This window comes from Rhinolophus sinicus, chromosome 8 (assembly GCF_057876585.1).
Source record: "Rhinolophus sinicus isolate RSI-liver-muscle chromosome 8, RSI-T2T, whole genome shotgun sequence".
Taxonomy (NCBI): domain Eukaryota; kingdom Metazoa; phylum Chordata; class Mammalia; order Chiroptera; family Rhinolophidae; genus Rhinolophus; species Rhinolophus sinicus.
The window spans coordinates 4,355,699-4,371,628 of NC_142508.1; the positions used below are offsets into that span (position 1 = coordinate 4,355,699).

General features: G+C 45.4%; 1 protein-coding gene and 1 non-coding gene across 9 annotated transcripts in view; both read left to right on the top strand.

The window, feature by feature from the left end:
- Window positions 1-15,930, top strand: part of ZNF398 (zinc finger protein 398) — a 48,745-nt gene that overhangs the window by 12,269 nt on the left and 20,546 nt on the right. For 7 of the 8 annotated variants that reach the window (XM_074315201.2, XM_088799847.1, XM_074315195.2 and 4 more), the window contains one exon: window positions 15,423-15,818. In XM_074315201.2, coding sequence (XP_074171302.2) covers window positions 15,423-15,818 — 396 coding nt within the window. Of the gene's footprint in view, window positions 1-12,148; window positions 12,461-15,422; window positions 15,819-15,930 lie in introns of those variants that run through there. The other variant, XM_019739364.3, reaches the window with a different exon arrangement.
- Window positions 4,159-4,230, top strand: TRNAC-GCA (transfer RNA cysteine (anticodon GCA)). Its single transcript has one exon. It is a non-coding gene; the product is annotated as a tRNA-Cys (tRNA).

Below are 15,930 nucleotides of genomic sequence, written 5' to 3' on the forward strand. Positions count from 1 at the left end.
AGGCAGGGACTGAACATTTAGAAAAGGAGGTAAATAATTATTCTCAAGAGCCCAGGTTGGGAGAAGCTACTGGTGCTGAATACAAAGCTTATCTCTGAGCTTCCGGGTAATCAAACACAAGTGAGACATAGTTCATCAGCTAAGTAAAATACTTGATCGGCTCTGAAAAACAGCAGGCATTTATGTGACAGGTCTTTATAGGTGCTACGTTAGAGACGATGGTTATTGTCAGGGCAGCCACGTACAGTCGCACAGGTTGCACATTACACAGCTCCACCAATTACATAGTACCTAGGTTGTACAACATAATGGCCCTAGATATGGGCCATGTTTTATCCCTTTTACAAAAAACAGAGTACCATAGACTGGGTGGCTTATGCAATAGAAATGTGTTTCTCACAGTCTGGAAGTTGGAAAGTCTAAGATCAAGGTGCCAGCACATTCTGCGTCTGGTGAGGACCCGCTCCCTGCTTCATAGACAGCTGTCCTCTAGCTGCATCCTTGTGTGGCAGAAGGGATAAGAGCTCTTTGGGCTTGTTTTATAAGGGTACTTAATCCCATTCATGAGGGTTTCATCCTCGTGACTTAATCACCTCGCAAAGTCCCGACCTCCAAATACCATCGCATTAGGGGTTAGGTTTCAACATATTAATTTGGGAGTGACACAAACATTCAGTCTATAATATATATATAATGTGACCTAGGGAAGGACTATGTAAACACAACCCCCAAATCACAACTACAAAAGATAAATTTGATTACAGCAAAATTTAAATTTTCGTATGCCAAAAAATTCCTTAAACAAGAGACTCTGAGTTATGAAACACATATGATGGAGAATGGATTTCTACCAGAATATAAGGAAGAGGAAAAAATTATGCAGATCTGATGCACAACAATGTGAATATACTTAGCAATACTAAACTGTCCATTGAAAACTGACTAAGGTGATACATTTTATGAGATTTTTACCACAATTTAAAATTTTTAAATTATTTAAAAAATAAGAGTTCCTATAGAGCAACCAGAAAAAAAACGTTTAACTGAAAAATGGAAGACAAAAGAAGCAATTCACAGAAGAGGCTATTAATAAGATAAACATAGCAAAAGAAGCTAAACTTTGTTAGAAAACAGGGAAATGAAAATTAAGTGAAACAATAGAGGTACCATTTTCACTCCCCTCTCTAACTTTGGGCATGTGGAGGTTTAGCTAGATTGAGAGTTGCTGAGGGGAAATGGTATCTTCTTTTGCTCCCAATGGGAATGTAGTTGGTACATTCACTACGGAGAAAATTTTGACACTAAAAATAGTAAAGTAAATTCAAAAATTCCATAAAACTATCACCATCAAATGAAAAGTATGCGTACAACCCAGGAATTTCATTTCCAAGTATATCCATCCACTTGAGAAACTAGCACAAGTGCATCGGGAGATTGTACAGAGAAGTTCATCGCAGCACCATTGTTAGTTTGCAAAGCACGGGAAGCATTCCTAGTATGTCCATTAATAGTGGAATAGATAAATAAGACTTTCTGGACTCCTAGGATGTAATAAAATAAAGCAGTTAAAGGAAGGTTCAACTGAGAGTCCAAGGTAAAACAGGCAGGAGTGGGACCAAGTGCCCTGTGGAAATCTCAAAGTCACGTCTGATAACCAGATTTCTCACCCACCACGAGGGTATAAGAGGGTCCGGTTGTTGGAGATCAGAATATTGGTGAAGATTCCTTTTCTGGGAGACCGTGTTCTCAGTACCACTCTTCTGAAGAGGAAGAGTTGGGGTGTTCTCCCCTCACCTCAAGCCTAGGCTAGGAAGGGGCTTCAAGGAGTCCGCTATAGGGCTTGGTCACGTGCCCTGGAGTTGGGGTTTGCAATGACGTGTGTCCAGCTCCAGGATGAGCCTTGGCCGTCAGCTCTGCAGGTGGAGAGGGGCCAGGCCACTCTCTGGAACCGACAGGTACGACCAGAGTGGGTGGGAATGAAAGGCACATGAGTGTTTCCTGAGAGCCAATTGGAGCAATGCCAAACTCTGCCCAAGAGGATGGGTCATGGACACCAACGGAGAGCTGTGTGACACAGATCCCGGGACGCCTGGGGAAAAATGCTTTGCCAGGTAACGGGAGCAGTCGAATGTTCCCGATGGAGGCCTCGGAGGAATCCCCTGGAGACGCCCCAGGAGTAATTTCAAACACTTGCCAGTCCAGAGAAAGGAAATCTCTTACTGCAGCACTCATCTAGCACGAGCTTTCGTCCTCTCCTTCTCCCCACCCTAAGTGCTAGGAATGAATGCATGGGGGGGAAAGAGGTAGGGAGGACCACGTCCCAACTCTCCCACGTCCAGGAGGAGAGAGGCTGAAATCAATTTGAGAGTATTGATTGCTACATGGAACTGGACACTCTAATTCCTGAGCCCAGACCGCAACCAGGGGGCTTTCTGTTACCTGAGTGACATTAACGTCACCTGGGCAAGAGAAATAGTTCACCGAGAAATTTAAAGGGACAGTAAAGAGTGGCAAGATGAGGTTGCTTTTCTTATTACCTCTTTACCCTACCCGTCCAGCGTGCCAGATGCAAAAGGGACAAGCTAGCTCTCGAAAAGACGACGTCATGTGCAAAAGAATTTAAGATGCAGACCTACACATTCGGTCATTTGGGTTTTAAAAACTCACCTAGAACAATACCGAATGCTGTTTATGGATACTCAAATATGAATGTAGAAGTATGAAAAGGGGTCTTGTATCTAGATACATAAAGAACAGTCAAAATTCAACAAAATGTCCAATTAGAAAATGGGAAACAGACCTGAACAGACATTTCACCCAAGAGGATACAGAGATGACAAATGAGCATTTGAAAGGATGCCCACGTCATCACCATCATGGAAACGCAAATTAAAACACAAAAGGTGTCACCACACTTACCAGCATGACTGAAATAAAAAAGGTGATAACACCAAAGGCTGGTGAGGATACAAAACCCAATCACTCATATATCGCAGGTAGGAATGTAAAATGGTACAGACACTCTGGGAAAGAGCTTGGCAAGTTCTTACCAATATAAATATACGCTTACTACCTGTGATGGTTGATTTTATGTGTTAACTTGACCGGTCCACAGGATGCCCAGATATTTGGTCAAACACTACTCTGGCTGTGTGTGTGAGGGTGTTTGTAAATGAGATTAACGCTGGGGGGTGGGGATAGGGGCAGTTGCCATGTCACGGGGATGCATCAAGCAGCCTAGAAAAAAGGCCCATGTGACAAGCCTCCTGCCAACAGCCAATGAGGAATTGAGTCCTCGTTCCGACAGCCCTGTGAGTGTTCAGAGCTTAGATTGGTTCCTCCAGCGCCAGTGAAACCTTCAGATGAGCAGCCCCCACTGACATTTTATCTGCAACCTCATGAGAGACCAGAACCACCCAGCAAAGCCATCCCCAGGTTCCGGAAACTCTGAAACTGCAAGATATAAAAAAGATTTATCGTTGGAAGCTGTTACATTTGGGGACTTGTTCTGTCACAATATGTAACTGATACAGAGTCCTTCTGCCATTGATACTGACACACCTCCCGTAAAATCAACCAAGCCTCTGGAGCACTTTGGGGAAGCACAAGATAGACAGCAATTTGGTGATGAGAGAAATCCCGAGAAACAAGAAGTTTAGAAAGTTGATGTCGGCATGGATGGGAGGCGATGGCTAAAGGAAAGACAAGAAGTGAACAGTGATGGCGGGATGCACAAGACAGAGAACTGAAATAAAAATTGAAGTTCAAATGCCTTAAACAGATGCAGAATTTGGAGGGGAGCTGGGAGAGGAGGTCGTCTTGGTCCCAGACTGTGTGTTGTTCGAAAGTGATCTCACTGATAGCAGGCCCTGTCCGCTCTCGTCCTTGCTCAGTGAGCAGCAACTTGCCTCTGCGCGTCACCTTCTGCCTGATGTACAGGCAGGTACAGACTTTGTGGGCTCAGATGGAGACTGCAGTGCCTTCCAAGTGGTGCCAACAAGGGATACTCCCATCTTAGAGCAGGATGGCAGTTATGACATTAAGGGGTGCGTGCACAGTAGAACAGGACCAGCAGCTCTCTGCTGAATCACAACCCATAGCCTGTGTGTGAGTGGCACTGTAAAGAAGTTTATTAATTATACACTATCAGCAGTAAGAGGGGGTATAGCTCAGGGGTAGAGCATTTGACTGCAGATCAAGAGGTCCCTGGTTCAAATCCAGGTGCCCCCTTCAGGACCCTCTTTTCCTCCTTCAGCTGAACTGACAAAACCAGTTCCATAGAGACCACACTCTAGTCCCCTTACAGGAGGAGGCTGGCTGGAGCCCACGGAACAGCACACTGACGACCATCTCTTCCAATGCAGGATGCAGTCAGGCACTGGGCATGGCCCTGCAGACCAAGGACAAGACCAAATCCATCCCCAACACCCTCTTTGAGGGTCTGTTTCCTGGGACACCCATGGTCCCCTCCCCTAGGACGCCAATTTCATTGTCTTCCAGGGCGCAGTCCAGAGAGAAAAACTACAGGGGTTAATGTAACAGAATTTAACATACACAGCTGTTAACCAGTGCATCAGTTTCCTGCAGCTTCTGTAACAAAGTACCACAGAGTGGGTGACATAATCAACAGAAAACTTTAGTCTTACAGCTCTGGAGGCCAGAGTCGGAAATCAAGGTGTCAGCAGGGCCACGCTCTCTCTGAAGGCTCTAGAAGGCCCTTCCTTGCCTCTTTCCAGCCTCCAGTGTTTGCTGGCACTCCTTGGCATTCCTCGTCTTGTAGATGCATCACTCCAGTCTCTGCCTGTCTTCACATGGCTGTCCCCTCCTGTGTGTCTTTCCACTTCTACAAAAACCCGGGTCATATGGGATTAAGGGCACATGCTTCCCCATGGGGACCTCACCTTAATTAATTCCATCTTTGACGACCCTCTCCAAATAAGGACACGTTCCTGGACACTGAGGGCTAGGACTTCAACGTATCCTTTGGGGGACACAATTCTACCCACAAGAACCAGGAATTAGAACTGAATGGGCTGAAAGGGAAGACTGTTATCATGGAAGTAGTTTCTGTAGAAGCAGCCGCCACTGCAGGGTCTGGGGGACAAACACAAGGGGACAAACGTGTTAAATCGTACAAGCGTGTGGAGTATCTCTGCGGATCGGCGACTCAGATCTCTAAGGAGACACTAGTGTCCCTCAAGGGTCATGATGTGGCCGGGCTGTGAGCAGCAAACTGAACATGGCAGCCACCATTGCTACTGAAATGGACTGTCACTGCTGGGTGACACTGACAGGAAGCCGGAGCAGGCCGGCGGGAGCAAGTGCTTCTTCCTGCTCCAACCTTCCATCCCTGTGGAGCCCATTGGCAGGACCAACCAGGAAGCCACCTGGCAGAGGAGAAGCATGGTTCACAGACCAGATCACAGAGCAGAGCACAGAGAGGTGGGCTTGGGGCCCAGAGACTGTCACTTCTCCAGCCATTTCTTCAGACGGCTCATCTCACCCAGCAGTTAGCGGGTTGGACACACGGAGGTTTGGCGCACAGGGGAGGGTCAGCCAGCATCCTCGGGTGTGGCGTCGTACAGAGCTCTGGTCCGCATCCAGCCAACGTGTGTCCTCGCTCTGAGGTGCTGCGTGCTTGGCCGGGCCATCAGGCATTGAGTCTCTGTTTTCAGGTGCTCAGCACAAAAACCGCAATACAGATGTGACAGCAGACCCTTCCAGCAGTCGGGATGCTCCCCAGGTTACTGCCCTCCTCCAGGGCCTGAAGGTGGAGAGGTCGTGGAGCTGTGGGGCGAGGGAAGCTGTTGCGTCTTCTAATGCTGGAGTGAGTCAGCAGCAGAGCGGGTCTAGCAACTCAGCCCACCCATGCTGTAGGGGCGTCGGCAGGAGCTCTGGGTGTGTCTGCACAGGGAAAGGGGGTTTATCGGGCCTCACTGGTGTGGTGGGGGTTATTGTTCAGGGGCAGAGCGTTTGACTGCAGATCAAGAGGTCCCCAGTTCAAATCTGGGTGCCCCCAGCACTCTAGTCACTAGCGGTGGTGAAGGGCTTCCAGTTCCCTCTCTTCTTGCTGAAGCCTCACCTGGCCCCCGTGCGTGCTCTCCAATGTGAGCTTGATCTCCTGGCTGGGGGTGAGGCCTGTGTCTTCTGAAGGTCGCCAGAGAGAATTCTGAGATGACCTACAAAGGAACAATGGTTGGACTGCGGGCGACTCTGCACAGGTGCGAAGGAAGCCAGAAGGTAATGCGATGACACATTCCATGTGCTGAGAGGACATAAGTCAGCTCTGAATTGTCTTCCAGCCAAACTGTTCTGCAAGAACAGACAACGCTGAGAGCTTCCCTCCGAGAGACACTCACTAGGAAAACTGTAAATATATACTTTGAAGTAAAATGAGCCCACATGGGAAGTGTGAGATACAAGAAGGAAAGTTGAACAAAGAAATTGTAAGAGATGTAAGTAAATTAAAAATCGTTGACCATGTAACACAATATTAATGTCCAATTATAAAGTTTTTTTTGAAGATAGAACTAAAATACTGGTTAGCAATAACATATAAGAAATGGGGTGATAACAGTGAAAGTGTTTATGTAATTGGAGAGGAAGATAAAGATATTCATTAACTTAGACTTTTAAAATGTGCATGATTTCTTGGGTATCATTTTAAATGTTGTGGTTTTGCCAGGCTAAAGGGGGTAAGGAAATGTAGGGTCTGTGGCAGTAGTCTCCCTAGACACTCATTAATTCTCATAATTTGTTTATAATTCTTTTGGATTTCCTAATACGCATATCATCACATCATCTAAAAAATGTAAACTTTTCGTTTACTTCTTTCTACTCCGTATATATTTCCTTTCCTTTCCTTATTGTTCTAGCTGGGACCTCAAATATAACATTGAGTAAAGGTGTTGCCAGTGGCTTTCTTGTGTCATTCTGATTTCTAACAAAAGCTTTCGACGTGTATGTCACCATTAAGTACAATGTTGTGGACTATACTGTTTGTAAATGGTCTTTATCCAATTAAGGAATTTTCTTTTATTTTTAGTTTGCAAAAAATTTTTTATCATAGATTATGTGAAACTTTATGAAAACCCCTTTCGTGCATCTATTGAAATAATCATATGAGCTTTCTCCTTTAGTTTATTAGCATGGTGAATCACACTTACTGCTTTTTGTAAAATGAAACACACTTTGCGTTCCAGATAATAAATCCAACTTAGTCATGAAGTTCTATCATTTTTATATATTTGTGGATTCAGTTTGATCATAATTTAGTTAATTTTGTGCTATGTTATGAGTAAGAATGGCCTATACATTTTTTATACTGCCCTTGTTGGGTTTAGATATCAAGCCTGTGTTTTAGATGTGTCTTTGGTAAATAGAATATACTAGTTGGTTAGTTGTCTTAAACCAGCATGACAATCTTTGTTTTTTTAATTTTTTAACCTGGTGCATTTAATTTATTTACTTTTAACGTAATTGCTGATGTATTTGTATTCAAATCTGTCACCTTATTCTGTGCTTTTAATTTGTATCACTTATTTGTTTTTATTTCCTCATTCCATCTTTGTTCGATTGATTGAGATTTTCATTATGTCATTATTTTCCCCTGCCAATTTGAAAAATATAAATGCTGTTTCTTCTATTTTAGGAGTTATACTGCATACTCCATATGCATAGTCATTTTTCAAAGCCTATGGTTAACCAGTAACTTCACCCTCCTTCTGGGTAACACACGCCTCTTAGAACATTTTAATGCCATTTACTTCCCTCTCAACTTACAGTAAGTGGTTCTTATTATTCTAATATCCACTTGTACTGCTTGGACAGCCTGTGTTTTATCACAGTGAAGTTCGCTGTAGGCCCCTAACTAGTGTTCATGAGCCTTCAAAGCCACGGAAGCCCATTCCTCTGAGTGTCTGCAGGGCTCACAGACCTACTTGGTGGCTCACGTTTCTCCAGGGCCCCCTCCCTTCCCTGCCGCCAACAAGCGAGTCAGTCAGTGTTTGCTCCACGTGTCCACTGTTGCGGCCAGTGGCTGTTCCTCTTATTAAGCTGCTACTGGGTCTTCCAAGTTGGGGGCATGTTTTTTTCTTGAGTGATTGCAGTTTACAGCCTAATTAAGTTTCTGGGTTAGAATGTTTTTTATTGGACACTCACATGATATGCCCAAGGGAGCAGAAAGGCGAGCACCTGAGGGACATTACCAAGTGTTACCCACTTGGTGTGTAAATGGCAGCTGGACCTCTGGGTGTGTGTTTCATGCTTTCAGAAGGCAAGAAATCATGAATAGGCATGGATGCAGCTGTTTCGTAAGATTCTGCTTACTTCCTAAGCCATCCACCCCAGGTCAGTGGCTCTGTTCTCCTCGAGTAAGGAAGGTATTTCCCTACATGGCTTCACAAGAATCTTGCTTTAGGTCATCACTAATCAACTTTAAACATCTCCGTTTTCCCCAGAGTTCTTTCTGGCTGACTTCAGGAAGTTGTTACCCTCAAGGAAGCCAGCTACGGTGCAAAGAGCTGGAGTTTTAGAGTGAGAATGACCTGGGTTTTGATATTGTTTCTACCATCATCTGCCATGTTTATGACACCAAGCAAGTCATTTGGACCCTTGGAACCTTATCTGAAACATCAGTGTATATAAGAATTGCTGTACAGAGTTGTATAAAACCACGTATACTATACTATTGGAGCAAGTTAATAGATGTTCAAGGTAATTTTGACTATAGATGATTTTTGCCTAATATGCTGGCTTTATGCTTAATAGTTTGTAGGGAAATAATGCAGGACCAAGATTAGGACTTGAGAGAAGCGAACCAAGGAAACTTCCAGGTAGGGAGAAAGAGGTGCCTGTTAACATACTAGACAATCTGAGGCTGAGAGGCCTGGGAAGCAAAGCACAGAAAAAGAATAATAAATGTGAATGGAGAAAGACAAACAGGAAAAGTAAACGTGTCAACCTCAGAATTTCAGTGGCCATTGGCAGTAAAAATACAAAATAATTTCAACCTAGTTACATCATATAAATATAAAAATATTTAAGTAATTTAAAAACAACATCCATAATTTAAGCATAGATGGATAATAATCACTTGGAAATTGATGATGTGCTTTATATGTTGAAATGTTAACAGTCAATTGAAGTATACGTTATTGTATTTTTAGCATTGCAAAACTAAAATGCTACAGTAATTATTGAGGATTATGGAAGGTGTTGATTCTATATAATAAGTGAGACTTTTGAAATAAATAAATATATTAACAGTTAATGTGAATACTGAAAGAATGTTATCGAGATAACTTTAGAAACAGCATTATATCATTTTTGAACCTACAAATGTTTATAAAAATATAAATATTAGCACACGACAAAATAATGAAGATTAGATTATATCATAATTCTAATTACTGTAGAATTGTTTGGTGCACTTGCATTCATAACACTAAATAAAAGTCTTTAGAAAATTATGTTTAATTATTTAATTCCATTTAGTCTGTGAATCTTAAAAAGAAAAGTCCTATTGGGTAATTTTTCACATATTAGGAAGATAAATTAAAAGCAGAATGTCAACATGGCTACCTCAAAATTTCACAGGGATGAAAAAAACTCATGTACAACACATGTGAAAAATCAAGTTTGAGACGTGATTAAAAATATATAGAGAACATGGGAAAAAAATTGAAAGTGTAGATAAAATGAGACACCCAAAATAAATTTGTTCTCTCTAAACAATTAACTTTACAAGAATGCTTTTGATAAAACTATGCCTCATGGTTTGGGATTTGTGAAGACTAATATTTTGTAAAACTTGTAGAAATCATGGCTATAGACTGATAACCATTTTCAGCAGTTGAAGAAAAAGGATTTTTGAAATGTGCCCAAGCTGTGAATTCTACATATTGATTTCTTTTAGAAAATATTCCTAAAAACTTTGTCCTGATTTATATTTTGCTGTGTACAAAAAGGTTAATGAAATTATTAGGTATGCTACCACAGTACATGGTACATGTGACATTTGGACATGAAGAATCAACCTTGATTTTTTAGGTTTGACAACACAGAGGATTAATGATTAGTGTAACCATATTTCCACTTTCCTTACTTGATGAAAGATTCCTGGGTCTCACACACATAGTGAGTCAAACTTCAAGAAATACTTTATGGATTGTAAAATCAGTAAAGAGAAATGCATGAATTTGTTCCATTGACTATGGAACAAATACAGTGAAGGTTATGAGCACAAGCATACTATAATTTGTTTATACCCTTTAGTTTTATATTCAGAAATGGTTATAGCTTTAAAAAGATTTAATAGAATATAATTGGCTGCAAGCAGAGATTATAGACCACTTCCACAATTTTTCTTCAGCCAATAACAAATTATATGATACACAAGTAAGTATGAAATTGTCTTGTCATGTACATATACAAAATATTTAAACAAGATGGAACAGCACCTATAATGTCCTTCAAAGGCTTATAGAATAAAGAAGGCCTTAATTTTGTATTTTCCAGAGAACATTATGTAGCAATACTTACTACCAAACAGTTTCTTGCATAGAAAGCAGTTTGTTTGTTGAAACTTGCTGAGTAAATTGCTGTGCATACATGATTTCTGCTGAAAAGATTTCCCTTTGATTCTACTCCAGGTAAGATGCTGAAATTGGTGTGCATACAAGGAAAGCAAAGATGCAGGTGGAAACTTCAGTTATTTTCTTAACTTGAAAACCAATTGTTCCATTGTCACATTTATAATCCAAACTTTAAGGACATATTTTTCTCTAGTGATTGTGTATAGCAGCAAGGACAGACAAAAATATTAGAAATTGGAAACCAAAAATGTAAGTGAGCCCGATAATCTTAAATCTACTTCCGAAAATATCATGCATCTTCTTGAAATGGTGCGCAGAACTTCAGTCAGCGAAATTGCTTCAATGAAATGCCATCCCCATCCAAAAAATGTTCAAGACCAAGAATTCAAAAGGAGAAAAGTCTTGGTAATAAGTTCCTAATAGAAAGGAACATTTAGTTAATGGTAGCGATATTACCATTAGTATATTGGCAGAACTAGCCTTGTTGCCCCACAAAACTCAGTTGAAAGTATCTTATTTAATAATGCAAATATCCCTGTTTAATGGCCATGGAGATATCCAGCAGTGAAATTACTGTTCTTGCATTAAAGTCAAACTTTAAAATTCTATTGATTACATTTTAACAATAAAATTATAAAAATGAATTTCCTTTCCAAGAAAATTAAGATTTTTTCTTCCAGAAATTCATTCTGTTATGGTGATATTCTGATGCATAAAATTGCAATTTTTAATTTATCATTTACCATTTTACCAAAATATATATTCAGGTACACCTCAAATTATATACTGCAGATGTAGCTAAGGTCTAAAAATAGCTTAGCAGGTGCCCCAACAGGATGGGTTTCATACTTTTGTGATTTATATACTTTGGCTGTTATGGACATTGCCTCGATTCAGTTGTTGAAATACAGGTTTGGGAGGACTTTGATTCGTGTTCAGCATGTTTGAAATGAGGACTGTTGGAAACTGGGGGTTATGCGGTTGTCAACCGGAAACACAACCTCCACAGATAGATGAAACGTGCTGCTTCTTTCCTGTCCATTAGCACAGACCCAGCAAACCATAATCTAAATGGTCCGGATGTAAGGACGTCTGTACAGTAAATTCTGGTCCTAACACGGGCCAGCTGGGAGATGAACCGCTTCACCTTGGAAGCCACATTTGCAATTTCTGCAAATGGCGACTGTGCTCTTCATCACAGCCCTGTGGCCCTGGGTCAGTCATTCTGACCCGCAAACTCACTTCGGCCCTGCCCGCCCCGAGCTCCCGCATTCCTCCCATTTCCTCCTTTCTGAATTGGGCTGCGTCCCGCCCGAGCGCCTCCTTTCAGGCCGTGGGCCTCCAGGAAGAAAACAGTCCACGGATGAACCCTGGTTTGCGGCTGGCCGCCTAGGCTGCAACCTGTTAAGCTCCCCCGGACGTGTGAGCAAACAACGCACTCGGTTCCTACAGCAACCACCACGCAGCAGCCGAGCCGGCCCAGCCGCGGGGCGGGAGCGGCCGCCGGGCCGGCAGGGGGCGCGCCGCGCGGCGGAGGGGCGGGCGCACGGGCGGCGCGTCTAGGCCGCGCGCGTGCCGGGGCTGCGCTCGGTGCCCACAAAGCTCCAGCTGAGAGGCCGCTGCGGGCGGACAGCGCCGAGCCTGCCCGCCACCCGAGCTCTTCTGGCCCGTCGCCCCGCGCTTCTGCCGCGTCTCCGCGCCCCGAGCAGCCGGGCCGGACGGCCGCGCGAGCCCGGGCGGGGAAGGCAGGCCGGGCGGACGCCGCCTGCGGAGAGGCCGGGGGCCGGCCTGTGTGGGACCGTGCGGCGGCGACTCCGGGCCGGGCCGGACAGCGCAGGGCCATGGCCGAGGCGACCCCGGCTCCGGTAAGGGCCGCCCGTGCGCCGAGCGCTGCGCGCCGGGGAAGGTCTGGGCGCGTGGGGCTCTGACCGCGGACCCGCGGGAAGGGAGGAGGGCGGGAAGCACGGCCTGTCAGACGCGGGGCCCGGCGCGGGGCGCAGACCGAGCGGCCGAGCACAGGCGCCCTCGGGGCCCGCCGGCCGGAGTGGGGCCTGAGTGTCGGGTGGGAGCCCGACGCGGAGTGCGGGTCTGGGAGGCTCGCCCCCTCCCTCGCCGGGAGACCCCGCGTCTCGGTGTGCGGTCCGGGGCTCCCAGCCCAGCCGAGGTTTCCAGTGCGTGCAGGGCGGGTGTCAGCCCCCCGCAGCCCGCCTGTCGCAGGGCGGTGGGCTTGGTGTGGCGTTTTTTTCGTCCGCCCTCCGCCCGCTGTGGGCGCCGTCCACACACACACACACACACACACACACACACCACCCCCCGCAGATGCGGCGTGACCGGAACAAGCGCTTAGGCGTGTGGAAGGACTGCGTGAGGACAGGGATTCCCCGGTGCCCAGCGCATGACCGTGCGGGACCCACAGGAGACCTTCTGTCGTTGCTTTCGAGTGAATGACGGGTGCCAGGGCCGAGCGTGGGATTGCCTTGCGTGTGGTTATTCGTTCAGAGGACGTTGACTGTAGGCCTGCGGTCCCACGCCCTCTGCCAGTTGCTGGGGCTGCAGATGACCAAGATGGGCCCTGCACTCGAGACCCAAGCAGAATGAGCCGGGACTAAGCAAGTGACATAGGACTGAAAAGTATGCCTTGGATTTGCCAACTGAGAAGCCTGGGGTCCCCCCGCGAAGAGCCATGTTAGTGGGTCAGGAGCCAGACTGGGCTACTGAGCAGTGACTGGAAAGAGAGAAAAAAGAAAAAAAGAAAAAAAAACAGAGGAAAAAGAAGGAGCAGCAGCCATGGGGTGGGGAGCAGAGCAGAGCAGAGGGAATGCCATCTCTGTCCTTGGACCTCTTTTTCCTTTTCTCATCTTTGTTTAAAATATGGTAGAGGTGATCACGTGTCTGTGCCAGCCCTGTCCAATGGAAATATGATGGAAGCCATATAAAACTTCCTATTTTCTAGTGACGTGTAAAAAGTAAAAAGAAATAGGTGAAATTAATTTTAATGATCTATTTTATTTTACCTAATGCACACCACATACTTCAATGTGCAGTGAAAATTAAGAAATTAACCACATTTTACATTTCCCCCCCCATACTAAGTCTTCAAAATCTGGTGTGTATTTTATACTCACAGCATATCTCAATCAAAATAACCACATTTCAAGTGCTTAACCGCCACAAGTGGCTCCCATATTGAACAGTGCAGGTCTAGCTTATGGAAAAGAATCAGGAGCGATTGAAAAATTGACCATAAAAAAGAGAAGAGAACAATGCACCTAAAATTGTTGAAGGAGTTGGCATTCGGAGCGTGAGTGGAGAGGTTACTTTTAAATAGGATGAACCTTTCTCCTGGGGGACAGAAAGAAGAAATCATGGGTTAGGTTACTAATGAGTTTGAAGTGGGAAGGAGTGTGAAGAAAAAGAAAAAGTTGAGAGAGTTGTGGTGTAATTACTCTAACTTCTCCATGTCATCTCTTGAGAGTGACGGGCCCCGCGGTGGCCGCAAGTCTTCCTTCGCAATGTGTTCTGTGCACCAGCAGCATTGGTGTCACCAGGGAGCTTGTTAAAAATGCAGAACCTCAATTTTCCTCTCAGACCTACTGAATCAAAGCCTGCATTTGAATGAGACCTCCAGATGACTTTTATGCACACTGAGTTTGAGAAGCATTGTAATAAAAGTTTAAGCACAGGGCCGGGAGTTTGTAGCGGCCCCTGCATGGAATGGGAAAAGAAGCATGCGGGCGTCAGGCAGTGTGGAGTCCCCCCTGAGCTGAGAGACCATTAGTGTGTAGTGACACCAGGTTACCCGGTTGTGGGACTTCACAGCCTGCACACACGACTCGAGAATGAGAACGACTGGACTGATTCGAACCTGGAGGTTTGCTGAGTGAAGGAAGTTTTGCTGAGCAAGACGGATGAGTGAAGGAATTGAAGGTGACTGAAGTGATCCGTCGAGGACGAGGAAGAATGCAAAGCCTGGAGCAGGCAGATCAACCAGGAGCAGACGGAGTGGTCAGGGTTTAGTGGCATTGCAGAGCCGCTGACGTGAGAATAAGATGGTAAACTCGAGAGGTGGGAGATGGTGGCCAGAGCCGGTTATGAAATACATCGTCATGTCCAACCCATTTCTTGTAGTGGTGTCTTCTTTTTATGCCCTGTTTCAATGTATATTCTGTAAGGGGCCGCCTATTATTTTCCTGGAAGAGGTAATTAAAAAAGTTACTTATATAGGCCAAAGTTTGCTAGCCTGAAAATTCAGTGTGGATTTCTAGTTCTGCCCTCTGGAGTTAGCACAGTGTGAGATTAAACAAGTCTGTTCTGCCTTCTGTTTTGTAACCCATACACATTTGAAAATAGCTGTCATGTTTTCTCCAGACTCAACCTTCAAAGCTTGTTCAGCTATTACAGAATGGTGCGGTTGTGGTTTGTAAGCAGGGTGGTGGACAGGGCCAGAGCTCAAGTCAATAAGGGGTTTATCAAGGGCACTGAGCTCGGCGAAACCCGGGAGATCCTGGGGCACGTAGGCCTTTCCCACAGACAGAGGCAGCAGCAGCTTGAGCCTGTGCACGACTGGCATCCCAGGGAATATGCCAGGCTGCTGCTTGATCCCATTTCACTCGCTCACTGTCTTACCTGATCCGTCCCTGACCCACTGTAGCAGTTCTCTTGGCTTTTGATGCCAAAGAGCTCCATAAAGACGAGGCTTATGCAGACAGTACGAAAACTCGATTTAGTTCATCTCAGCTGGCTAGTTACGCAGTCCTTATGTGATCTGAGTTTGGATCAGGGCTCCTTCTAATACTCAGTGTCTTGTCTCGTGTCTCCACTGCACAGACTTCTGAATGGGACTCCGAATGCCTTACATCCCTGCAGCCCCTTCCTCTCCCCACACCGCCCGCAGCAAACGAGGCACACCTGCAGACTGCAGCCATCTCCCTGTGGACAGTGGTGGCCGCTGTGCAGGCTATAGAGAGAAAGGTAGAGGTCCACAGCCGGCGACTCCTGCACTTAGAAGGACGGACGGGAACAGCCGAAAAGAAGCTGGCCAGCTGTGAGAAGACAGTGGCCGACCTCGGGAACCAGCTGGAGGGCAAGTGGGCCGTGCTGGGGACCCTGCTGCAGGAGTACGGGCTGCTCCAGAGGCGCCTGGAGAACCTGGAGAACCTGCTGAGAAACAGGAACTTCTGGATCCTGCGGCTGCCCCCGGGCATTAAAGGAGACATCCCAAAGGTAGTCCCTTCACTTGCAGCTGGAAAGTGGTACCGCTGGTCTTTGAACTGGTCGTAAGGGTAGCCTGGGTCAGTCAGACTGAAGGAACCATGAAGCTGCTTTGTGTTCATCT